Consider the following 26295-nt stretch of genomic DNA (forward strand, 5'->3'; position numbering starts at 1 on the left):
GGTAGTGAGTGTTGCAACCGAGGACAGAAGATGTTTACGCGGTGCACGCTTCAGCACTCAGCGTTCCCGTTCTGTGAGCTTGTGTGGCCTACCTCTTCGCGGCTGAGCCATTGTTGCTTCTAGACGTTTCCACTTCACAATAACATCACTTACAGTTGACTGGGGCAGCTGTAGCAGGGCAGAAATGTACCAAACTGACATGTTGGAAAGGTGACATCCTATGACGGTGCCACCTTGAAAGTCACTGAGCTCTTCAGTAAGGTCATTCTACTGCCAATGTTTGGCTATGGAGATTGCATGGCTGTGTGCTCGATTTTATACACCTGTCAGCAACGGGTGTGAAATAGCTGAATCCACTAATTTGAAGGGGTGTCCACAAACTTTAGTATATATAATGTATGTGTGTTTGTCAGCTCCCTTGCCTCTCTTCCTCGTTACATTATTATTCATGCCCTCAGCCTGTCTCTCATCAGTCAGATAGATAGATGGATGATAGAGTGATGGTGTGTGAGAGAAAGAGCATGCCAAGGAAGGGGCAGAGGTTAACACTGATGAGGCCTGGGCCAGAGAGGAGGGTTAGGACACCAGCTCTACATTCACTGTCTGTCAGCCATCTCTCCATTTCTCACTCTACTGTAACTCAACCAGACAGGCAGAAGCCCTTTTCATGATGGGCAGTGTACATGGTGTTGCCATTGACTATAATCCAAAGTGGATTATAGTCATTGTGACTATGAATAGACTACATAAACATTTTCACAGAGAGGAAAATACATTTAATTCACATGATTCATATCCTCAGTTTTGACCAGTTCATTAATTGAGCTGCTATAGGCCCATTGATGAGTAAGAACAGTCTTTATAGAGTGGGATAATGATGATGTCATATGTCCTCCTCTTCAGATCTGGGACACTGCTGGGCAAGAAAGGTTCCGCAGCGTCACACACGCCTACTACCGTGACGCTCATGGTAAGCTGTGTGTGTGTGTGTGTGTGTGTGTGTGTGTGTGTGTGTGTGTGTGTGTGTGTGTGTGTGTGTGTATTTAAAAAGCACCATACAATATCCTGGCTGCCATTCATCCCCTCCTCCGTTGGAGGACATTGCCTGATGGTTGTTCATCAAGCTGTGTGTGTGTGACTCATATTTAAGTGTGTGTGTGTGTGTGTGTGTGTGTGTATGAGGATTTGTATTGCTCTGGTTCTCCTCTGCGTGCATCCTGGGCACCGCAGGATAGAAGCTAACCATTGGGTAGGCTGATTAGCCTGCCGCTCACACAGCGGGAGACATAAAACTAGTTGTCTGTGTGTGCATGCAGGCGTGCTATTTCGGGAGCAGGTCCGTCAGGCCCAGACAGATGTGATGCTGTAGGCCATTCTGATCAGGTGTGGGAGAATGCACACAAATAGGCAGATGCACAGTGATAGAGGAAATCACAGTAAATCACGCCACACCGGGCTAACACAGACAGACAGACACACACAAATAAATAAAGTACTAATCTATAAGCAGATTGCTGACAGTTTCTCCTCTGCCTGCTGTGAGGCCTGCTGATGTGGAGGTGGTGAGCTGGGCTCCACTCTGTTACACCACTGTAATGAGACTCACAGACAAGCCTTGTTTTCAGCTGGAGGGGAGAAGAGTTCAGTTTGGGAAATTGGTGCACTCATTAGTCATGTCAAGGATCAATGAAGTAAACATGCTACTACTTGAGAAGAGGCTTGATTGTGTGAGGATCAATGAAGTAAACATTCTCCTACTTGAGAAGAGGCTTGATTGTTGTGTCTATACAGTTATGCTGTGTTGTATTGGTAGTCAAGTGTACTGCAGATGTAGAGAAGAAGTAGATTGTAAAAAGCGTGTAGGTGTGTGTGTGTCAGTAATTCCCCTATAATCAGTTAGTAAAGGTGTGCCACTACTCCCCAAAAATATGATGGAATTGCTTTCTTTGTACTGTATATATTTCTTCCGAGACATCCATTAAAATGGATAGAGTGAGATGTTGACAACTAAGCGCTTCTTCTTCTTATTCATAGTCAGATGAACTCATGGATGCCATTTGTATGTCTCTGCATGCAGTTTGAAGGAAGTTGCTGACTGGCGTTAGTGCAGTTGCTAACTAGCGTTAGCGCAATGACTGGAAGTCTATAGGAATGCGAGTTTGCTCGCAAAACTCCCTTCAACTTCATTCAAACTGCACGCAGAGACATAAGCATGGAATCAGAAATGACCCTGTACTTGTTAGCCTATGGAGGGGGGGGGGGGGGGCTTCCAACCAAGTGGCTTAACCATTGAAATTAATAGATTATTTTAAATGTGTTGATTTGGAATTCACCCCTTTACTAATATGGAAGTTATTATAGGCATATTCTGTCTAGACCTGATGGTCAGTTAATCAGCAACTCCAAGATTCTTTATGGACATCATAGACACACATTGGCATGTTTAATCTAACAGTACATTTTGTCTTGGCTCCTTAAAAACAGGTAGACAGCCTCTAAATACTTTTCTGTTTGTGATTTGAAAATTCTGTGTGAGCAAAGTGAGCAATGTTAAATATAAATATTTAAGAAAAGTCAGGGAAGGAGCAGGACGTGTGTCACGCCCTGGCCATAGAGAGGTTATTGTTCTCTATTTTGGTTAGGCCAGGGTGTGACTAGGGTGGGTATTCTATGTCCTTTTTTCTATGTTTTGTATTTCTTTGTTTTGGCAGGGTATGGTTCTCAATCAGGGACAGCTGTATATCGTTGTCTCTGATTGGGAGCCATACTTAGGCAGCCTGTTTTTGTTTGGGTTCGGTGGGTGGTTACTTTCTGTTTAGTTCATGTTCCTGACAGAACTGTTTGGCTGTCGTTCTTGTTTTGTTGAAAGTGTTCTATTAAAAGTTAATGATGAGCACTCACCACGCTGCGCCTTGGTCTACTCCTTGCAACAGCCGTTACAACGTGACAATTTATTTTGGCAGTTTCATTAGCCCTGCCTACTAGGAGACCTGCTGTTAGTCTCTCTGTTGGCCAGTGCTTGCTAAGGAATATAACTTTTATCATTGTACTCCAGAGTGGCACTGGAGGAATAGAGTGGTCTGTGAGCAAGGTGTGAATTACGGCTTACAGATTCCTGCTTGTGTCACTAATGTCAGCCAAACTGTGGCAGTGGGGCTTGATGTGGGGCTTGATGGAAGGCTTGGCACACAAAAAAAATAATAGGAAGAGAGGATTGTCATGTACAAAAATAGTTTAGCAATGTTGTTCATTTTATTCAGCCCATCATTAGAGTTGTTTTTCTTCTCAGACAAATGACTGATGTTTTCAATAAAATACAAATTAAGAATAAAGAACAAATGAGTGAGTGATTGATAGAGATAAAGAGATAAAATGGAATGGGCTGATTTGGAGTATCACAGTTTGGAGTGCTCTCAGCACTGTCGTTGCAGTTTGGAGTGCTCTCAGCACTGTCGGTGCAGTTTGGAGTGCTCTCAGCACTGTCGGTGCAGTTTGGAGTGCTCTCAGCACTGTCGGTGCAATTTTCAGCACTCTCAGCACTGTCAGTGCCCTCCTCCTAACCTCATCTGGCTTGATTTCTCATTCTCTCCATCTTTAGTTGCTCCACTCCTCTCCTCCCTAATGGCTGCCCATGCATCCTGCTCAACAGCAGCCCCGGGATAAATATCTCATATCTCAGGGGGACAGGGTGCAAGGGAGGAGGAGAGAGAGGCAGATTGAGGAGAGGGAAACAGTGGAAGCAGAGAGAAATGGAGTTGAGAGATGGAAGAAGGAGAGAGAAACAGAGGGAGGAGAAGGAAATAGAGAGAGGAGGAGTTGAGAGATGGAGGAGAGAGGAACAGCAGGAGGAGAGAGAAATTGAAGGGGGAATAGATAAAAACAGGAAGGACAGGGAAATACATGGAGGGAAAAGAAGAACGAGATTGAGATGGTAGGAGAGAAATTGAGGAAAATAAAAATCAAGCACTAAGGGAATTACTTAGTGGGTTACAGGTGGAACATGGAGAGTGTAATCCATCAAACTCATCTCTACAGGCTGAATATTAATTAAGTCTATTGATGCACCCGTGCCTCAATCTAAGTAACATAATAAAAAAATCCCCATAAAAATCGTCCAGTTTAAGCTAGAGAGATCAGCATCTGCTGTGGAAGGCGGCTGAGCTACAGCGATGTTTGTCAGACCATGCGACGTCCCAAAAATTGGTCTTCTCACGAAAATCTCTGTAGCATCCTACAAACTAATATGACCACTCTATGGAAAGATGAGACTCTCATGAACACGATGCTCTATGAACCCCACACTTGTCACGAAATTCATCTGAAGTCGGTACAGCTGATGTGCCAACTTCTGTCTGTAGCGTCTGAGCTGTTTTGGATACACACTAATATGACCCCACTTTGGAAAGGAGAGACTCTCACGAACACGATGATGTTTTGCTCTACGACCTCCACAAGTGTCACAGACTCATCTGATTGTAACCCATACAAATGAATGGAAGTATGGAGGTAGTTTTGAGCCAACAAAAATAAGGGATTAAATATGTGTTCATAAAAACAAAAATATTTCCCGAGCTAGATATAGGACAGACACTTCAAAACGTTATTCCTTATGATTTTTTGGGAGACTGTTTGTTGTTTTTGCCATTTATGAGTGTGTTATTCAATTCGTTTCTATGGGCTATAGTAGTAAAGGCCAAATTCAATATCTGATCAAATCATTTTTAAATACACTGCTCAAGAAAATAAAGGGAACACTAAAATAACACATCCTAGATCTGAATGAATGAAATAATCTTATTAAATTATTTTTTCTTTGCATAGTTGAATGTGCTGACAACAAAATCACACAAAAATAATCAATGGAAATCCAATTTATCAACCCATGGAGGTCTGGATTTGGAGTCACACTCAAAATTAAAGTGGAAAACCATACTACAGGCTGATCCAACTTTGATGTAATGTCCTTAAAACAAGTCAAAATGAGGCTCAGTAGTGTGTGTGGCCTCTACGTGCCTGTATGACCTCCCTACAATGCCTGGGCATGCTCCTGATGAGGTGGCGGATGGTCTCCTGAGGGATCTCCTCCCAGACCTGGACGAAAGCATCCGCCAATCCTGGACAGTCTGTGGTGCAACGTGGCGCTGGTGGATGGAGCGAGACATGATGTCCCAGATGTGCTCAATTGGATTCAGGTCTGGGGAACGGGCGGGCCAGTCCATAGCATCAATGCCTTCCTCTTGTAGGAACTGCTGACACACTCCAGCCACATGAGGTCTAGCATTGTCTTGCATTAGGAGGAACCCAGGGCCAACCGCACCAGTATATGGTCTCACAAGGGGTCTGAGGATCTCATCTCGGTACCTAATGGCAGTCAGGCTACCTCTGGCGAGCACATGGAGGGCTGTGCGGCCCCCCAAAGAAATGCCACCCCACACCATGACTGACCCACCGCCAAACCGGTCATGCTGGAGGATGTTGCAGGCAGCAGAACGTTCTCCACGGCGTCTCCAGACTGTCACGTCTGTCACATGTGCTCAGTGTGAACCTGCTTTCATCTGTGAAGAGCACAGGGCGCCAGTGGTGAATTTGCCAATCTTGGTGTTCTCTGGCAAATGCCAAACGTCCTGCACGGTGTTGGGTTGTAAGCACAACCCCCACCTGTGGACGTCAGGCCCTCATACCACCCTCATGGAGTCTGTTTCTGACCGTTTGAGCAGACACATGCACATTTGTGGCCTGCTGGAGGTCATTTTGCAGGGCTCTGGCAGTGCTCCTCCTGCTCCTCTTTGCACAAAGGCGGAGGTAGCGGTCCTGCTGCTGGGTTGTTGCCCTCCTACAGCCTCCTCCACATCTCCTGATGTACTGGCCTGTCTCCTGGTAGCGCCTCCATGCTCTGGACACTACGCTGACAGACACAGCAAACCTTCTTGCCACAGCTCGCATTGATGTGGCATCCTGAATGAGCTGCACTACCTGAGCCACTTGTGTGGGTTGTAGACTCCGTCTCATGCTACCACTAGAGTGAAAGCACCGTCAGCATTCAAAAGTGACCAAAACATCAGCCAGGAAGCATAGGAACTGAGAAGTGGTCTGTGGTTACCACCTGCAGAACCACTCCTTTATTGGGGGTGTCTTACTAATTGCCTATAATTTCCACCTGTTGTCTATTCCATTTGCACAACAAAATGTGAAATTTATTGTCAATCAGTGTTGCTTCCTAAGTGGACAGTTTGATTTCACAGAAGTGTGATTGACTTGGAGTTACATTGTGTTGTTTAAGTGTTCCCTTTATTTTTTTGAGCAGTACATGTATTTTGATACCTAAAGGGGTCCTACAATTCTAAATCAAATAGCTAAATGATTCATGGTATGACCATTTTGAAACAATTCCATATGTTAGCTTAGTAGAAGCCCCCCCCTCAACTGCTTAGACTTTTAGAGGTTAACCAGGATGTTCAGGTCGCTGGGTGAAGGAGCAGGGCTTTACTCTATTGCAAATGTGTGGAGGAGGTTCTCTCACATTTCTCAATCCTGTAGCAGAGTATCCTCATCTACTACCCTTCCTCTCACTTTCTCCATGACCCTTGTTTATTTCTTCCCCCCTCTGTCTCTCATTTTCACTCAGTTTCTCGCTCTCTCACTTTCTCTCTCTCTCCAATTGAGAATTTGTCACTAGCCTACAAACAATACCCCATAATATCAACGTGGAATTATGTTTGAAAAGCTGAAATGTCTTGAGTCAATAAGTATTCAACCCCTTTGTTATGTTTACATTTACATTACATTTGTCATTTAGCAGACGCTCTTATCCAGAGCGACTTACAGTAGTGAATGCATACATTTCATTTCATGCATTTTTTTGTATTTTTATAAAAAGCTTTCAAATGAAACAAGCAATTTTACACACGGTAAAAAGTAGTTATCTTGACAATACTGCGTTCCAAAAGAGTAGCAGATTTTAACATTAAACATGTCAAGCCTAAATAACTTTAGGAGTAAAAATGTGCTTAACACATTCAAACATGATTTTTGAATGGCTACCTCATCTCTGTACCCCACACATACAATTATCTGTAAGGTCCCTCAGTCGAGCAGTGAATTTCAAACACAGATTCAACCACAAAGACAAGGGAGGTTTTCCAATGCCTCACAAAGAAGGGCACCTATTGGTAGATTAAAAAAAGCAGACATTGAATATCCATTTGTGCATGGTGAAGTTGTTAATTACACATTGGATGGTTTATCAATACATCCAGTCACTACATGTAACGGGTGTCGTAAGGATTGGACCAAGGTGCAGCGGGAACGTGTATACTCATCCTCTTAATTAAATCAAAAGAAGGAAAAATAAACAAATCACGTATACAAAACAACGAACAACATTAAACAGTCCTGTCATGTGCACAGACACAAAACAGGACACAACTACCCACAAATCCCATTACAAAAACACCCCTATACATAGGACCTTCAATCAAAGGCAACGAGGATCAGCTGCCTGCAATTGAAGGTCAATCCAATGAACTAAACATAGAAATAGATAGACTAGACTGAACATAGAAGTACACTAACATAGAACATAGACCAAAAAACCCCGGAACACATAAAACAAACACCCCTCTTACATAAGTACATAGCCCAACAAACCCCGAACCACATAAAACAAACACCCCCTGCCACGTCCTGACCAAACTACAATAACAAATAACCCCTTTACTGGTCAGGATGTGACACTACAAAGATACAGGAGTCCTTCCTAACTCATTTGCCGAAGAAGAAGGAAACCGCTCAGGGATTTTACCATGAGGCCAATGGTCACTTTAAAACAGGAGAAAAGTGAGGATGGATCAACAACATTGTAGTTAATCCACAATACTAACCTAATTGACAGAGTGAAAAGAAGGTAACCTGTACAGAATAAAACTATGTTTGCAACAAGGCACTAAAGTAATATTGACAAAAATGTGGCAAAGCAATTCACTTTTTGTCCTGAATACAAAGTGTTATGTTTGGGTCAAATCCAATACAACACATTATTGAGTACCACTCTCCATATTTTCAAGCATGGTGGTGGCTGCATCATGTTATGGGTATGCTTGTAATTGTTAAGGACTTGGGAGTTTTTCAGAATAAAAAAATGTACGGAATGGAGCTAAGCACAGGCAAAATTCTAGAGGAAAACCTGGTTCGTCTGCTTTCCACCAGACACTGTGAGATAAAATCACCTTTCAGATGGACAATAACCTAAAACACAAGGCCAAATATACATTGGAGTTGCTTACCGAGAAGACAGTGAATAATCCTGAGTCTATGTCAAGACCTGAAAATAGTTGTCTAGCAATGATCAACAACCAATTTGACAGAGCTTGAAGAATTTAGAAAATAATAAATGGGAAAATGTTGCACAATCCAAGTGTGGAAAGCTCAGAGACTTATCCAGAAAAACTCACAGCTGTAATTACTTCCAAAGGTGCTTCTATAAAGTATTGACCCGGTGGTTGAATACTTATGTAAATTAAATATTTCTGTATTTTGTTTTCAATAAATATGAAAACAATTCTAAAAACATATTTTCACTTTGTCATTATGGGTTATTGTGTGTAGATGGGTGAGAAAGATCATCTATTAAATCCATTTTTAATTCAGGCTGTAACACAACAAACATTTTGTGGAATAAGTCAAGCGGTGTGAATACTTTCTGAAGGCACTGTACGTATTGAAGTGATGGGATATCCCATGTATTTTAAGGTGCACATTTCTAATGCACATTATTCTTTCTATGTAATTTCTTAGTCTGATTTGATTAATTTTCCAAAGAAGTGGTAACAGTTATCAGAATGGGAAAAAAATATTGTTATCTGATCAAAGGAGGATGTTTCCATTGTGAAATGATGATGATGAGGATTAACTGTTGATATACATGTGGGTGGTTGTGATTTAGCACTTTTCAGATATAGATCCAGACAGACAGACAGACAGACAGACAGACAGACAGACAGACAGACAGACAGACAGACAGACAGACAGACAGACAGACAGACAGACAGACAGACAGACAGACAGACAGACAAGCACATAGGCTCAACACACAGATGCACACAAACACAGATACACAAATACACAGACAGTCAGAAGGCAGCATTCTCTGCCTGTTTCACTGTCTGTTTTCTGGATCCTGGCATCCACTCACACACCCTTTATCACTGTCACCTAGCCCTAGTCCCCCCTTAAGCAACAGACAAATGAGCAAACAGCTGTCACTGTCAAGCGCAATGCATCCGTCTATTCTCAATGGCTGGCAGCTGACGGGTGTTTCACACTGGGTTGATGCATTGGGCTACAGGATGTTTGTCTGATGTTTTTTTCCTTGGACGTTTTAATGGTTATACGGTGTTGTATGTGGGTATTTTAGATTAGCTGTGTGTTTTGTACAAAGGATAACCATTTGAACACCACCTGCCATTGTTGGCCATTTCCTTAATGCATCTTGAGTCACTCCCTTATAAATATTACCATTATTTAAATATATTGAGTTCCAAGTCTCACATGTCGGTGACTGGGAACCCCTGGGAGCAACAATTTAACTCAATCGCCACCAGGACCTTCATCTTTCACTGTTACAGGAGAGATCACTTGTTCGGACAGGGTGAAGGAGAGGAGAGGAAAGGAGGTATGTTTTTTCTTCTCTCACTCGTCTGTTAGAGGCTGTTCTGTTCTGTTCAAGGCTGTATATCACAGCTGCTGAACTCCAGTAGACAGAACATCTCTCTCTCTCTCTCTCTCTCTCTCTCTCTCTCTCTCTCTCTCTCTCTCTCTCTCTCTCAAAGTGTCACATCTGCTCCTGCCACGCCCTCTAGTGCTCATCGTAGATCGTAATCTCTGCCCAGTCAGTCCATGTTTCTAGCCGTATGTTGTGCTTGGTTTCCCTTGCTTGATGCTGTTTTCCTCTCCGCTACAGTTCTGCCTGCTCTGACTCTGGTCCCTGTCTCCAGTCCGACTTCTCATCAGTCTTGCTACTCTGTCCTGCATTCCCCATTCTACGCTCCCTTGGATTCCCCTCCGGACCTGCTTACCCTGTCCCCACACCTCTCACTCCAGCCTCAGCCTCCGTACTTGGTTTCCAGCAACCCCCCCGAGCTTCCCCTGGCCTGCACTCAATCTTCCCCCGTGTTTCAAAAAAGACCTTGGTTACCTCATCCCAGTCTCCTCGTCTGAGTCTGCTCTTGGGTTCACCTGTTCCGTGTGACAGTACGATCTGGCCAAAGACATGAACCCAGCAGACTCAGATCCTCTCCACCAAACCCTCACCGGCCAAGGCGCCCTGCTCGAGCAACATGACCAAGCCCTGAAAACCCTTCTGGAACCCATCAAGGAGTTTTCACAGAGCCTGTCTGACCTGCAGGGCTGAACCTTAGCCCGGAGCTCGCAACCAGCCCCTAGTTCGCCTCCTCTGCTTCGTGAGTAGTTCGTTCCGGCCCCCAAGCGTTACAAAGGCAACCTCGGAGCTTGCAGAGCCTTTTTGTTACAATGTTCGCTGGAATACGAGCAACAGCCCTACGCTGATGCTAGCAACTGGGCCAAGATTTCCTTCCTGATTGGCAGCCTCTGTGGAGCAGCTCTTTCTTGGGCCACAGCTGTGTGGGAGAAACAGTCCCCTGTCTTCTCCTCCTACTCCAGCTTCACGGAGGAGATGAGGAGAGACTTCGACCACCCTGTCTGTGGTGAGGATGCTGTCAAGCGACTTTTGTCCCTCCGTCAAGGCTCCCATAGTGTCGCTGAGATGGCGATCGAGTTTCGCACCTTCACCGTTGAGATTGGCTGGAATGAGGAGGCCCTTCAGGGAGCATTCCAGAGCGCTCTCACCGAAACCATCAAGGATGAGTTGGTGTCCAGGGATGAGCCTGATGGACTCGAGGAGCTCATCTTTCTCGCCATCCACATTGGCAACTGTCTCCGTGAGCGTCGGAGAGAGAGGGCAGAACCCGAACCCACACAGTTCGACCGGGCCCGTCTCTCTCCTGTGGAGAGGCAGCGGCGGGTCAGCATTAGGAGCTGCCTATACTGTGGCCAGGTTGGTCACTTCGTCTCCACTTGTTCACTGCGGCCAGTTAAAGGGGGTGGCTCGGCTGTTGTGGGGGATATACTGTTTAGTCAAAGCACCGATCCATCTTCCTCCAGACCCTTGCTAGACGGCACTCTTGTATGGCAAAGCCAGGATTTTTCTCTACCTGCACTCATCAACTTGGGTGCCGGGGAGAGTTTCCTGGACCGAGGTGTTGTTACCCAGTTGAGTCTGGACACTGTTCCCACCCGATTCACCCCTCGATGCCAATGCTCTCAATGGACAGCTCCTCGCCCGTGTCAGTGAGAGAGCCGTGATGGTCATCCTGCGTCTCTCTGGGAGTCACCAGGAAAGGATCAGTCTCCACATAAGCGACTGCCTTCGCTCTCCCCTGGTTCTTGGCCATCCTTGGTTATTTTTTTTAATTTCACCTTTATTTAACCAGGTAGGCTAGTTGAGAACAAGTTCTCATTTGCAACTGCGACCTGGCCAAGATAAAGCGAAGCAGTTTGACACATACAACAACATAAAGTTACACATGGAATAAACAAACATACAATCAATAATACAGTAGAAAAATCTATATACAGCATGTGCAAAGGAGGTAGGATAAGAGAGGTAAGGCATTAAATAGGCCATGGTGGCAAAGTAATTACAATATAGCAATTAAACACTGGAATGGTAGGATGTGCAGAAGATGAATGTGCAAGTTGAGATACTGGGGTGCAAAGGAGCAAGATAAATAAATAAATAAATAAATAAATACAGTATGGGGATGAGGTAGATTGGATGGGCTATTTACAGATGAGCTATGTACAGGTGCAGTGATCTTTGAGCTGCTCTGACAGATGGTGCTTAAAGCTAGTGAGGGAGGTAAGAGTCTCTAGCTTCAGAGATTTTTGCAGTTCGTTCCAGTCATTGGCAGCAGAGAACTGGAAGGAGAGGCAGCCAAAGGAAGAATTGGCTTTGGGGGTGACCAGTGAGATATACCTGCTGGAGCGCGTGCTACGGGTGGGTGCTGCTATGGTGACCAGTGAGCTGAGATAAGGCAGGGCTTTACCTAGCAGAGACTTGTAATGACCTGGAGCCAGTGGGTTTGGCGACGAGTATGAAGCGAGGGCCAGCCAACGAGATGGGTAGTATATGGGGCTTTGGTGACAAAACAGATGGCACTGTGATAGACTGCATCCAATTTGCTGAGTAGAGTGTTGGAGGCTATTTTGTAAATGACATTGCCGAAGTCAAGGATCGGTAGGATGGTCAGTTTTACAAGGGTATGTTTGGCAGCATGAGTGAAGGATGCTTTGTTGTGAAATAGGAAGTCGATTCTAGATTTAATTTTGGATTGGAGATGTTTAATGTGAGTCTGGAAGGAGAGTTTACAGTCTAACCAGACATCTAGGTATTTGTAGTTGTCCACATATTCTAAGTCAGAACCGTCCAGAGTAGTGATGCTGGACGGGCGGGCAGGTGCAGGCAGCGATCGGTTAGAAGAGCATGCATTTAGTTTTACTTGCATTTAAGAGCAGTTGGAGGCCACGGAAGGAGAGTTGTATGGCATTGAAGCTCATCTGGAGGTTAGTTAACACAGTGTCCAACCAAGGGCCAGAGGTATACATAATGGTGTCGTCGGCGTAGAGGTGTATCTGAGAATCACCAGCAGCAAGAGCAACATCATTGATATATACAGAGAAAAGAGTCGGCCCGAGATTTGAACCCTGTGGCACCCCCATAGAGACTGCCAGAGGCCCGGACAACAGGCCTTCCGATTTGACATACTGACCTCTGTTGGAGAAGTAGTTGGTGAACCAAGCGAGGCAATCATTTGAGAAACCAAGGCTGTTGAGTGTGGCAATAAGAATGTTGTGATTGACAGAGTCGAAAGCCTTAGCCAGGTCGATGAATATGGCTGCACAGTAATTTCTCTTTTCGATGGCGGTTATGATATCGTTTAGGACCTTGAGCGTGGCTGAGGTACACCCATGACCAGCTCTGAATCCAGATTGCATAGCGGAAAAGGTACGGTGATTTTCGAAATGGTCGGTAATCTGTTTGTTGACTTGGCTTTCAAAGACCTTAGAAAGGCAGGGTAGGATAGATATAGGTCTGTAACAGTTTGGGTCTAGAGTGTCTCCCCCTTTGAAGCGGGGGATGACTGCGGCAGCTTTACAATCTGTGGGAATCTCAAACAATATGAAAGAGAGGTTGAACAGGCTAGTAATACGGGTTGCAATTATTTCGGCAGATAATTTTAGAAAGAGAGGGTCCAGATTGTCTAGCCCGGCTGATTTGTAGGGGTCCCAATTTTGAAGGTCTTTCAGAACATCAGCTATCTGGATTTGGGTGAAGGAGAAGGAGAAGTGGGGGAGGTTTGGGCGAGTTGCTGTGGGGTGCGCAGGGCTGTTGACCGGGGTAGGGGTAGCCAGGTGGAAAGCATGGCCAGCCGTAAAAAAATGCTTATTGAAATTCTCATTTATTGTGGATTTATCGGTAGTGACAGTGTTTCCTAGCCTCAGTGCCGTGGGCAGCTGGGAGGAGGTGCTCTTATTCTCCATGGACTTTACAGTGTCCCAGAACTTTTTTGAGTTTGTACTACAGGATGCAATTTTCTGTTTGAAAAAGCTAGCCTTAGCTTTCCTAACTGCCTGTTTATATTGGTTCCTAACTTCCCTGAGAAGTTGCATATCGCGGGGGCTATTCGATGCTAATGCAGAACGCCACAGGATGTTTTTGTGCTGGTCAAGCGCAGTCAGGTCTGGAGTGAACCAAGGGCTATATCTATTCCTCGTTATACATTTTTTGAATGGAGCATGCTTATTTAAGATGGTGAGGAAGGCACTTTTAAAGAATAACCAGACATTCTCTACTGACGGGATGAGGTGAATGCATTTACATTTACATTTACGTCATTTAGCAGACGCTCTTATCCAGAGTGACTTACAAATTGGTGCATTCACCTTATGATATCCATTCCAGGATAACCCGGCCAGGTCAATTAGAAAGGCCTGTTCACAGAAGTGTTTTAGGGAGCGTTTGACAGAGATGAGGGGTGGTCGTTTGACCACAGACCCATTACGGATGCAGGCAATGAGGCAGTGATCGCTGAGATCTTGGTTGAAAACAGCAGAGGTGTATTTGGAGGGCAAGTTAGTTAGGATGATATCTATGAGGGTGTCCGTGTTTACAGATTTGGGGTTGTACCTGGTAGGTTCATTGATCATTTGTGTGAGATTAAGGGCATCAAGCTTAGATTGTAGGATGGCCGGGGTGTTAAGCATGTCCCAGTTTAGGTCACCTAGCAGCACGAGTTCAGAAGATAGATGGGGGGGCAGTCAATTCACATATGGTGTCCAGGGCACAGCTGGGGGCAGAGGGTGGTCTATAGCAAGCGGCAACGGTGAGAGACTTGTTTCTGGAAAGGTTCATTTTTAGAAGTAGAAGCTCAAATTGTTTGGGTGCAGACTTGGATAGTAATACAGAACTCTGCAGGCTATCTCTGCAGTAGATTGCAACACCGCCCCTTTTGGCAGTTCTATCTTGGCAGAAAATATTATAGTTAGGGATGGAAATTTCAGGGTTTTGGTGGTTTTCCTAAGCCAGGATTCAGACATGGCTAAGACATCCGGGTTGGCAGAATGTGCTAAAGCAGTGAATAAAGCAAACTTAGGGAGTAGGCTTCTAATGTTAACATGCATGAAACCAAGGCTTTTACGGTTACAGAAGTCAACAAATGAGAGCACCTGGGGAGTAGGAGTGGAGCTAGGCACTGCAGCTCCTGGATTAACCTCTACATCACCAGAGGAACAGAGAAGTAGGATAAGGGTACGGCTAAAGGCTATAAGAACTGGCCATCTAGCACATTCGGAACAGAGAGTAAAGGGAGCAGGTTTCTGGGCACGATAGCATAGATTCAAGGCATAGTGTACAGACAAAGGTATGGTAGGAAGAGAGTACATTGGAGGTAAACCTAGGCATTGAGTAATGAAGAGAGAGATATAGTCTCTAGAGACGTTTAAACCAGGTGATGTCATCGCATATGTGGGAGGTGGAACAACATGGTTGGTTAAGGCATATTGAGCAGGGTTAGAGGCTCTACAGTGAAATAAGACAGTAATCACTAACCAGGACAGCAATGGACAAGGCATATTGATATTAGGGAGAGGCATGCGTAGCCAAGTGATCGTATGGGTCCAGTGAGTGGTTGGGCTGGCTGGGGACCCAGCGATTCAGACAGTTAGCAGGCCGGGGCTAGCAAGCTAGCAGTTAGCAGGCCGTGGCTATCAAGCTAGCATAAGGGTCTTAGAGGGACGTCGCGATGGGGGAAAAGTCTGTTTTTGCCTCCTCGTGCGGTGACGTCGATAGACCAGTTGTGGAATTAGTAGGGTTCCAAGTAGCAGAGGGGTTCAAGTCCAATTGGCAAAATGGGTATAGTGGTCCAAGAAACTGGCCGGTGGATAAGCTAACAGTCCAATATGCTATAGATAGCTAGCAGGCCGCGGTTAGCAGAATGGGCCTTCAGGGCACGTCGCGCTTGAGGGGCCTGTTGGGATCCGCGGGCAGATTATGTCGGTATTCCAGTCGTGAAGGTTTGGCGGGGTTCTGTGCCCCGTACAGGCAGTAGAAGGGGTCCGGATATTGTAGCCGAGGAGTGGGCTTCAAGAGTAGCCCAGGAGCCCTAGCCGGGAGCTGGGTCTAGCATGGGCTAGCCCCAGGCTAGTTGGTGCTTGCTCCGGGACAGAAACGTTAGCCAGGAGTAGTCAACCTGGGTTGCGGTTAGCTAGCTGCCACGATCCAGATGAAAGGGTTCAGAGTTTGCGGTAGGAATCCGGGGATATGGAGAGAAAAATAGGTCCGGTATGCTCTGGTTTGAAACGCATTGTACGAACTGGTGAGAGCTTTCCGAGCTAAAGGTTAGCTGATGACCGCTAGCAGTGGTTAGCTGACTGATAGCTGATAGCTGGTAGCTAGTTAGCTAGCTAGCTTCAGTTTAGGTATTCCAGTTCGGAGGTAAATAGAAATACTTTAGAAAAAAAGAAATCCACACCACATTGGGTGAGGCGAGTTGCAGGAGAGTATTTTGAATTTGAGGTTTAGGAAAAATATTAAAAAGAATGCGATGAAAAAGATATCAAAAGCTAGTTGGGACGAGACAAGACAAATGGGACGAGACAAGACAAAGACATCTGACTGTTACACCATCTTGGACCACAGGAGTTAGATCGTGATACTCTGGAGGAACTGATGACAGGTCCGGGGTTCTGGAATGGACTGGGGCACAGACAAGGCAGGGGAAGGGCACAACCCACAGATCGACTCACCTGCTGGAAGGGTCACCACTTGGAGTACATTTTGTCACTGTCTATATTTACATTTACATTTACATTTACATTACATTTAAGTCATTTAGCAGACGCTCTTATCCAGAGCGACTTACAAATTGGTGCATTCACCTTATGATATCCAGTGGAACAACCACTTTACAATAGTGCATCTAAATCTTTTAAGGGGGGGGGGGATCTTTATCCTATCCTAGGTATTCCTTAAAGAGGTGGGGTTTCAGGTGTCTCCGGAAGGTGGTGATTGACTCCGCTGTCCTGGCGTCGTGAGGGAGCTTGTTCCACCATTGGGGTGCCAGAGCAGCGAACAGTTTTGACTGGGCTGAGCGGGAACTGTGCTTCCTCAGAGGTAGGGGGGCCAGCAGGCCAGAGGTGGATGAACGCAGGATATAAACATTGAGTTCTTATTTTACCTGAAATGCACAAGCTCCTCTACTCCGCCAATTAATCCACACATAAAACGGCCAACTGGATGTTTCTAGTCATCTCTCCTCCTTATATTCTGCCCTTCCCCTGCCTTGTCTGTGCCCCAGTCCATTCCAGAACCCCCGGACCTGTCACCAGTTCCTCTTGCCCTTGAAAGTGGCTTCCAGGAAACTTGCCCCCTGATTCACTGGTCCCTTTGAGATTGATCATGTCATTAACCTCTCTGTTGTGCACCTGAAACTCTCTTAAGATCCACCTAACCTTCCATGTGTCCATGATTTAAAACCTGTCTGCTCCAGTCCCGTCTCCTCCTGCAGCAACTCCTCCACCCCCTCGGCTCATCGATGACCATCCTGCCTATAGCGTCCGGTGGCTTTTGGATGTGGGGGGGGGGGGGTACTGTCACATCTGCGAACTGCCATGCCCTCTAGTGCTCATCCGGCGTTGCCTTGACCTGCCGCCACTCCCCCAGTGCTCGCTCCCTCTCCCTGTGTGTGTGGGCGGAGACAGGTGTGCTGGAGTCAGAGCAGATCCCCACCAGCTGCAACCTGTTCCATAATCAAGGCCTCTACAAATACTCAGTCCTGCCACTTCCACACTGTCAGATCATAATCTCTGCTCAGTCAGTCTTCTAGCCGTTTGTTCATGTTGTGCCTGGTTTCCCTTGCCTGACGCTGTTTTCCTCTCCGCTACAGTTCTGCCCGCTCTGACTCTGGTCCCTTTCTCCAGTCCGACTTCTCGTCAGTCCTGCTACACTGTCCTGGATTCTACGCTCCCTTGGATTCCCCTTCGGACCTGCTTACCCTGTCCCCACACCTCTCACTCCAGCCTCAGACTCCGCACCTGGTTTCCAGCAACCCACTCGAGCTTCCCCTGGCCTGCACTCAATCGTCCCCCTGTGTTTCAATAAATACCTTGGTTAACTCGTCTGAGTCTGCTCTTGGTCTCTTGGGTTCCGCTTCGCGAGACACAAAGACAAATAGTTTTGCATTGTTTATTTTATTCAGCCCTCCATTAGAGGTGTCCTTCTTCTCAGACAAATTAGGGATGTTTTGAATAAAATACAAATGAAGAATAAACACAAATAAAGTGAGTGATAGTTTACCTCAGTCGCCACTGGGACCTCCAAGCCTACAGTACATCTCACTGTTACAGGAGAGGTCAGAGAGAATGAAGGAGAGGAGAGGAAAGGAGGTGTGTTTTTCTCCTCTCACTTGTCTGTTAGAGACCGATAAAGACGGCTGCATTCAGACCTGTTCTGTTCTGTTCTGTTCAAGGCTGTATACACCAGTAGACAGAACATCTCTCTCTCTTTCTCTCCGCTCTACCGGTGGTGTGAAAATAATCATTGCTTTGTTATCCGTGAGAGAGAGAGAGCAGGCTACAGCTCCATTCTACCCAGCCATGTGGTAATTACAGCATATTATACACCCTTCAGAGACCCCCCTCCCCCCAAAAAAGTGTTAAATGACAAAGGGAAGTGCGGAGCGTGAGGTTGGAGAAGGGGTTTCGATCAAAAAGCTCATTCCCAAATGTTTTGAGGAGTCTAGCTAAGTCCCTGTGGAGTGATTTCCCGTACACCCTTATGTGAGGTATACTTTCTGGCACCAAATGTTATGTACAGGCTGTCATGTTACATGAGCTAAGAGGACAATAATATTTTTCTAAATTTGTAAGTACTGTATTGACTTCAAAAAGGTGGAAATGTCATGATTGTTATGTATTGATGAATATTGTTATATCACTGTGGTACAAGCTCTGCGTGGTCTAACCATGATCATTCTGTCTCGGCTGATTACGTGATTATATTCATAATTTCCAACCTCAGATGGAAGTTCTACACTATTCTATTTCCTGTTTTCATTTCATGACATCACACCAAATATTAAAGGTACATTTAAAAGGTTTTAAAGTCCACAAATACATGTTTCCATTTTTTTTTCTTCTCTCTTTACTTTCTATCAAGTCTTATCCTAGTGATTCTAGTGGAAGCCATCCATAGATAGCCTGTTGATATGCTCTATGTCTGTGTCCTCTCCACAGCTCTCCTCTTGCTCTACGACGTCACTAACAAGGCCTCCTTTGACAACATCAAGGTAAGACTCAGTCCTGTGTCAGTCCTGTCTGCGGGGCTCATCAACTTTTAACACTACGTAAAGGCTTTTCTTTTCTTCATCTTTCCATCTCCTTCCCCCCACCTCTATATAACTGGCATAGTCTAACCAGTGTCATCCCGCCATTCTCTTAACTTCCTTCATTTCTCTTTCATTGACATCTATGTCCACTTTCTCCCTCCGTTTCTCCATTACTGTCTAACCTACTCCATCCCTTCCTCCTCCCTCCAATTCTGCCTCATCTAACCGCCACTCTGTGCCTTTCTCCCTCTATTTCTTTCCATTTGTTTGATTTGAGGTGACTTGATAAGCTTTTGCACTAAGTTGTGTAGAATAACATTATAAAAGCTCTGTCTTGTTTTGTAATATACCATTTTGAAAAAGAGCTCATGGTGAGGTCAGAGATGGTTCTGATGATGATGATGATTATAATGGTGATGGTCATGGTCATGGTGATGGTGATGATGGTGGGAGTGTGTAGTTTTAAATCCCAGGTAGTTATTTTCCAAAATGGTGAAACAGATCAGCTGTGCAACAAAATGGTGACATCTCTCTGATTTTACAGGCTGCTCTCCAACGAGACTGTGAATTTGAGGCCATTTCGACTCCATTTGATGTAACCTCATCTTTTCATCCCTTCAGTCTTCTCCACAGACGTATTACAGTCTTTTGATAAACATTAAAGGACAAGAAGTCTTGGCGACAGGAGGTTTAAACGTGGGCTATTAAATGGCATGTAGTCATCAAGTAGAGAGGCTATGTCGCGTAGCTGCAGACCCACCTGTTTCCACTGCTGTAACTGCAGCTGGTTCTCCTATCATTAATACATGGTAAAACAGGAGGTACATACTGTAGAGGTCCCTAGGGAAGCAGAGACAGCGTGGATACTCTCACTTACTTTCACTTATTCTGACCAACAGCACAGTTGCTCTTACTCACGTTAGGGACAGTTAGACAATTACTGGGGGGGGGGGGGGGGTTAAAAATAGGGAAGGGTGGTGTGACTTCGTTTTTTGCTTTGGGGAGGGTTGTGTGGAGTTTTATTGGGCACAGGGGAGCGTAGTGCATTGTTCCCTGGATTACATTAGTTATTCTGCAGGTTTTCCTATATATACTGGATAAAAATATAAATGCAAAGTGTTCCATTTTCTATGTGCCTCCCATATCAAGAGGTTTTGATACTTTCTTTAAACACTAGACTATGCCACAGTACCCACATGGGTTGCTGTCGTCGGCTCCGGGCTCATATTCGTCACACTTGCACCTTTGATATTCCCTCTCCAAAGACCATGAAACAACATGTTTCGTTGCCCATGATGAGGCTTTTTATCAGCTATTGACCTCACAATAAGCCAGATTCGAGTAATTTCCATGACAGCTTTGTGGTGCTGTGACGTGTCAGCCGCGGCACAATCAATCGGGAGGTGGAAAACGCATGTTGTTGAAATTAGGCTAATTCGAGTAATTCATTTCAACAGTCTTCATTTTAATTTAAAATGAACTAATAACAAGGCTTTGTGTTGTAGCATATCTCTTCCTATCACCTCCTTCCAAAGATGGCGCCGACAGACATGGCAGCTCTGTTTCTAGCTCCTAAGCAACTTTGCAGTATTTTTTTGTGTGTGTTATTTCTAACATTATTAGCCCACAATGTAAAACAATTTAGAATACTAGTCACTTTAACTTGTTATGGATAGGGGGCAGTATTTTCACAGCCGGATAAAAAACGTACCCGATTTAATCTGATTATTACTCCTGCCCAGAAACTAGAATATGCATATAATTATTAGCTTTGCATAGCAAACACTCCAAAGTTTCTAAAACTGTTTGAATGGTGTCTGTGAGAATAACAGAACTCATTTGGCAGGCCAAAACCTGAGAGGATTCCAAACAGGAAGCGCCCTCTCTGACCATTTCTTGGCCTTCTTGATCATCTCTATCCAAAACAGGGGATCTCTGCTGTAACGTGACATTTTCTAACGCTCCCATAGGCTCTCAGAAGGCGCCAGAACGTTGAATGATGACTTTGCAGGCCATGGCTGAAAAACAGTAGCGCATTTGGTAAGTGGTCGATCAGAGAACAATGAGACTGGTGCGCGCGTGCACGAGAAGAGTCCATTTTAGATTTTTAGTCTTTGAACGAAAACGGAATATTATCGCTTTTTTACGAGAAAAATCGCATAAAAATTTATTTTAAACAGCGTTTGACATGCTTCGAAGTACGGTAATGGAATATTTTGAAATATTTTGTCACGAAACGCGCCGGGCGCATCACCCTTCGTTACCCTTCGGATAGTGTCTTGAACGTACAACAAAACGCCGCTATTTGGATATAACTATGGATTATTTGGAACCAAACCAACATTTGTTATTGAAGTAGAAGTCCTGGGAGTGCATTCTGACGAAGAACAGCAAAGGTAATCCAATTTTTCTTATAGTAAATCTGAGTTTGGTGAGTACCAAACTTGGTGGGTGTCAAAATAGCTAGCCCGTGATGGCGAGCTATCTACTCAGAATATTGCAACATGTGCTTTCACCGAAAAGCTATTTTAACCTCTATGGGCTAGGTGGGACGCTAGCGTGCCACCCGTGGTGCACTCCATCAACAGCAGGTGCATTTCAAGAGCGGCAAATTTGAATCCAAATAAATGTCAAAATTCAAATTTTTCAAACATACAACTATTTTACACCCTTTGAAAGATAAACATCTCCTTAATCTAACCACGTTTTACGATTTCAAAAAGGTTTTACGGCAAAAGCATAAATTTAGAGTATGTTAGGACAGTACATTTACAAGAGTTGTGTGTAATGTTTTGTCAAGTCAAAGACAGGGTCACCAAAACCATAAAACCAGCTAAAATGATGCACTAACCTTTTACAATCTCCATCAGATGACACTCCTAGGACATTATGTTAGACAATGCATGCATTTTTAGTTCTATCAAGTTCATATTTATATCCAAAAACAGCGTTTTACTATGGCATTGATGTTGAGGAAATCGTTTCCCTCCAATAACCGGCAGTCAAGTCAGCGTCACAAATTAAATAATTAAAATTAGAAAACATTGGTAAAATATTATATTGTCATTTAAAGAATTATAGATTTACATCTCTTGAACGCAATCAACTTGCCAGATTTAAAAATAACCTTACTGGGAAATCACACTTTGCAATAATCTGAGCACTGCGCCCAGAAAAATACGCGTTGCGATACAGACTAGACGTCATGTTGGGGAGATCTAAAATCGAAAATACTATGTAAATAATCCATTACCTTTGATTCTCTTCATCAGATGTCACTTCCAGGTATCACAGGTCCATAACGAATGTAGTTTTGTTCAAAAAAGCTCATAATTTATGTCCAAAAATCTCCGTCTTGTTAGCACATGATCTAAGCCAGCCGGACTTCTCGTCATGAACGAGGGGAAAAAATATATTTACGTTCGTTCAAACATGTCAAACGTTGTATAGCATAAATCATTAGGGCCTTTTTTAACCAGAACATGAATAATATTCAAGGTGGACGAATGCATACTCTTTTATAACGTATTGGAACGAGGGTACCCAACATGAACTCGCGCGCCAGGTGTCTAATGGGACATCATCGTTCCATGGCTCTTGTTCGGTCAGATCTCCCTCCAGAAGACTCAAAACACTTTGTAAAGGCTGGTGACATCTAGTGGAAGCAATAGGAAGTGCCAAAATATTCCTCAGCCCCTGTGTTTTTCAATGGGATAGGTTTAAAGGTAATACAACACATCAGGTATCCACTTCCTGTCAGAAAATGTCTCAGGGTTTTGCCTGCCAAATGAGTTCTGTTATACTCACAGACACCATTCAAACAGTTTTAGAAACTTTAGAGTGTTTTCTATCCATATATAATAAGTATATGCATATTCTAGTTACTGGGTAGGATTAGTAACCAGATTAAATCGGGTACATTTTTTTTATCCAGACGTGCAAATGCTGCCCCCTAGCCCTAACAGGTTAAAATCGGACACCGTGATTGCATAAAGGAGTTCTGTATCTATAATTCTTAAAATAATTGTTATGTTTTTTGTGAACGTTTATCGTGAGTAATTTAGTAAATTCACCGGAAGTGTTCGGTGGGAATGCTAGTTCTGAACGTCACATGCTAATGTAAAAAGCTGGTTTTTGATATAAATATGAACTTGATTGAACAAAACATGCATGTATTGTATAACATAATGTCCTAGGAGTGTCATCTGATGAAGATCATCAAAGGTTAGTGCTGCATTTAGCTGTGGTTTTGTTTTTTGTGACATTATATGCTAGCTTGAAAAATGGGTGTTTGATTATTTCTGGCTGGGTACTCTGCTGACATAATCTAATGTTTTGCTTTCGCTGTAAAGCCTTTTTGAAAATAGATTCTTCAAAGTAGCCACCCTTTGCTCTGATGACAGCTTTGCACACTCTTGGCATTCTCTCAACCAGCATCACCTGGAATTATTTTCCAACAGTCTTGAAGGAGTTCCCACATATGCTGAGCAGTTGTTGGCTGCTTTTCCTTCACTCTGCGGTCCAACTCATTCCAAACCATCTCAATTGGGTTGAGGTCGGCTGATTGTGGAGGCTAGGTCATCTGATTCCGCATTCCATCACTCTCCTTCTTGGTCAAATAGCCCTTACACAGCCTGGAGGTGTGTTGGGTTATTGTCCTGTTGAAAAACAAATTGATAGTCCGCAAACCAGATGGGAAGGCGCATCGCTATAGAATGCTGTGGTAGCCATGCTGGTTAAGTGTGCCTTGACTTCTAAATAAATCACTGACAGTGTCACCAGCAAAGTGCCACCACACCATAACACCTCTTCCTCCATGCTTCACGGTGGGAACCACACTTGTAGAGATTATCCATTCACCTTCTCTGTGTCTCACAAAGACATGGTGGTTGGAACCAAAAATCTCAAATTTGGAATCATCAGACCAAAAGACAGAAACCAACGGTCTAATGTCCATTGCTCGTGTTTCTTGGCCCAAGCAAGTCTCTTCTTATTATTGGTGACCTTTAGTAGTGGTTTCTTTGCAGCAATTCGACCATGAAAACCTGATTCACGCAGTCTCCTCTGAATTGATGTTGAGATGTGTCTGTTATTTTAACTCTTTGAAGCATTTATTTGGGCTGCAATTTCTGAGGCTGGTAAATCTAATGAACTTATCCTCTGCAGCAGAGTCAACTCTGGGTCTTCCTTTTCTGTGGCGGTCCTCATGAGAGCCAGTTTCATCATAGCGCTTGATGGTTCTTGCGACTGCACTTGAAAAGACTTTCAAAGTTCTTGAAATATTCCGCATTGACTGACCTTCATGTGTTAAAGTAATGATGGACTGTCATTATTTGAGCTGTTCTTGCCATAATATGGACTTGGTCTTTTACCAGATAGGGCTATCTTCTGTATACCACCCCTACCTTGTCAGAACACAACTGATTGGCTCAAACGCATTACGAAGGAAAGAAATTCTACAAATTTACTTTTAACATGGCATACCTGTTAATTGAAATGCATTCCAGTTTACTACCTTATGAAGGTGGTTGAGAGAATGCCAAGAGTGTGCAAAGCTTTGGCTACTTTGGATAATCTAAAATATATTTAGATTTGTTTAACACTTTTTTGTTTACTACAGGATTCCATATATGTTATTTCATAGATTTGATGCCTTCACTATTATTCTACAATGTAAAACATAAAGAAAAACCCTTGAATGAGTAGGTGTGTCTAAACTTTTGACTGGTACTGCATATTTTTTAAAAATCTTTTCACTGTAAGCTCCCTCCTCCTTCCCATTCATATACCGTATCTCAGTACCATATTTATGTTTATTACCTATGTGTTCGTGCAGATTACAGTATGATAAATCAACTATTCCCATTTGAGTTTGATGGATCCCTGCATGCATATGTTTCCCATGCATAATGCACGCATGACAGCCCTTCTACATCCACAACAAAGAGTTTCACCCCCATACTGGAGCATAGTGCATGACAGCATTAGCATTTTAAATAGGTGCTGTTTAGCTCTTCAGAGGCAGGTGCATCGAGAGAGACAAAGGGTGGGAGCAGGGGCGGACAAATTGATTTTAGGGCCCCAAGCAGATGCCAGTCTGTGTACTTGTGTATGGCCAAGTGTGTGGGAGTAAGAGAGGAACCAGCAGACATCCCATTGTGTCACATGCAAGGTGAAAACATTTCTGAGAGCACCACCGAATGCACTTAGTGAGGAACAAACCCCGTAGTTTATCACACTATAATTCTATTGCTTATATTACCTTACATCTGTGGGGGAACTATGACCAGGGCGATCACCGACCTGTTTTGAAGTCAACCTGGACTATTCAAATGAGTTTTCGCTTTGGACTTTAAACATTTTGTTCATCATGATTATGTATTATGAATCAAATTTAACCTCTTGGGGCTAGGTGGGACGCTAGCGTGCCACCTGTGGTGCACTCCATCAACAGCAGGTGCATTTCAAGAGCGGCAAATTTGAATCCAAATAAATGTCAAAATTCAAATTTTTCAAAAATACAACTATGTTACACCATTTGAAAGATAAACATCTCCTTAATCTAACCACGTTTTACGATTTCAAAAAGGTTTTACGGCGAAAGCATAAATTTAGAGTATGTTAGGACAGTACATTTACAAGAGTTGTGTGTAATGTTTTGTCAAGTCAAAGACAGGGTCACCAAAACCATAAAACCAGCTAAAATGATACACTAACCTTTTACAATCTCCATCAGATGACACTCCTAGGACATTATGTTAGACAATGCATGCATTTTTAGTTCTATCAAGTTCATATTTATATACAAAAACAGCGTTTTACTATGGCATTGATGTTGAGGAAATCGTTTCCCTCCAATAACCGGCAGTCAAGTCAGCGTCACAAATTAAATAATTAAAATTAGAAAACATTGGTAAAATATTATATTGTCATTTAAAGAATTATAGATTTACATCTTTTGAACGCAATCAACTTGCCAGATTTAAAAATAACCTTACTGGGAAATCACACTTTGCAATAATCTGAGCACTGTGCCCAGAAAAATACGCGTTGCGATACAGACTAGACGTCATGTTGGGGAGATCTAAAATCGAAAATACTATGTAAATAATCCATTACCTTTGATTCTCTTCATCAGATGTCACTTCCAGGTATCACAGGTCCATAACGAATGTAGTTTTGTTCAAAAAAGCTCATCATTTATGTCCAAAAATCTCCGTCTCGTTAGCACATGATGTAAGCCAGCCGGACTTCTCGTCATGAACGAGGGGAAAAAATATATTTCCGTTCGTTCAAACATGTCAAACGTTGTATAGCATAAATCATTAGGGCCTTT

The 26295-nt window shown here is 43.8% G+C and overlaps 1 protein-coding gene across 1 annotated transcript in view; it reads left to right on the forward strand.

Annotated features, from left to right (window-relative positions):
* The window catches only part of LOC106589217 (ras-related protein Rab-26), a 104043-nt gene that overhangs the window by 50726 nt on the left and 27022 nt on the right, over positions 1-26295 (forward strand). The window contains exons 4-5 of the mRNA XM_014178937.2: positions 904-970; positions 18868-18920. Coding sequence (XP_014034412.1) covers positions 904-970; positions 18868-18920 — 120 coding nt within the window. The remainder of the gene's footprint in view (positions 1-903; positions 971-18867; positions 18921-26295) is intronic.

This window comes from Salmo salar, chromosome ssa28 (genome assembly GCF_905237065.1).
Source record: "Salmo salar chromosome ssa28, Ssal_v3.1, whole genome shotgun sequence".
In the NCBI taxonomy this organism is placed as follows: domain Eukaryota; kingdom Metazoa; phylum Chordata; class Actinopteri; order Salmoniformes; family Salmonidae; genus Salmo; species Salmo salar.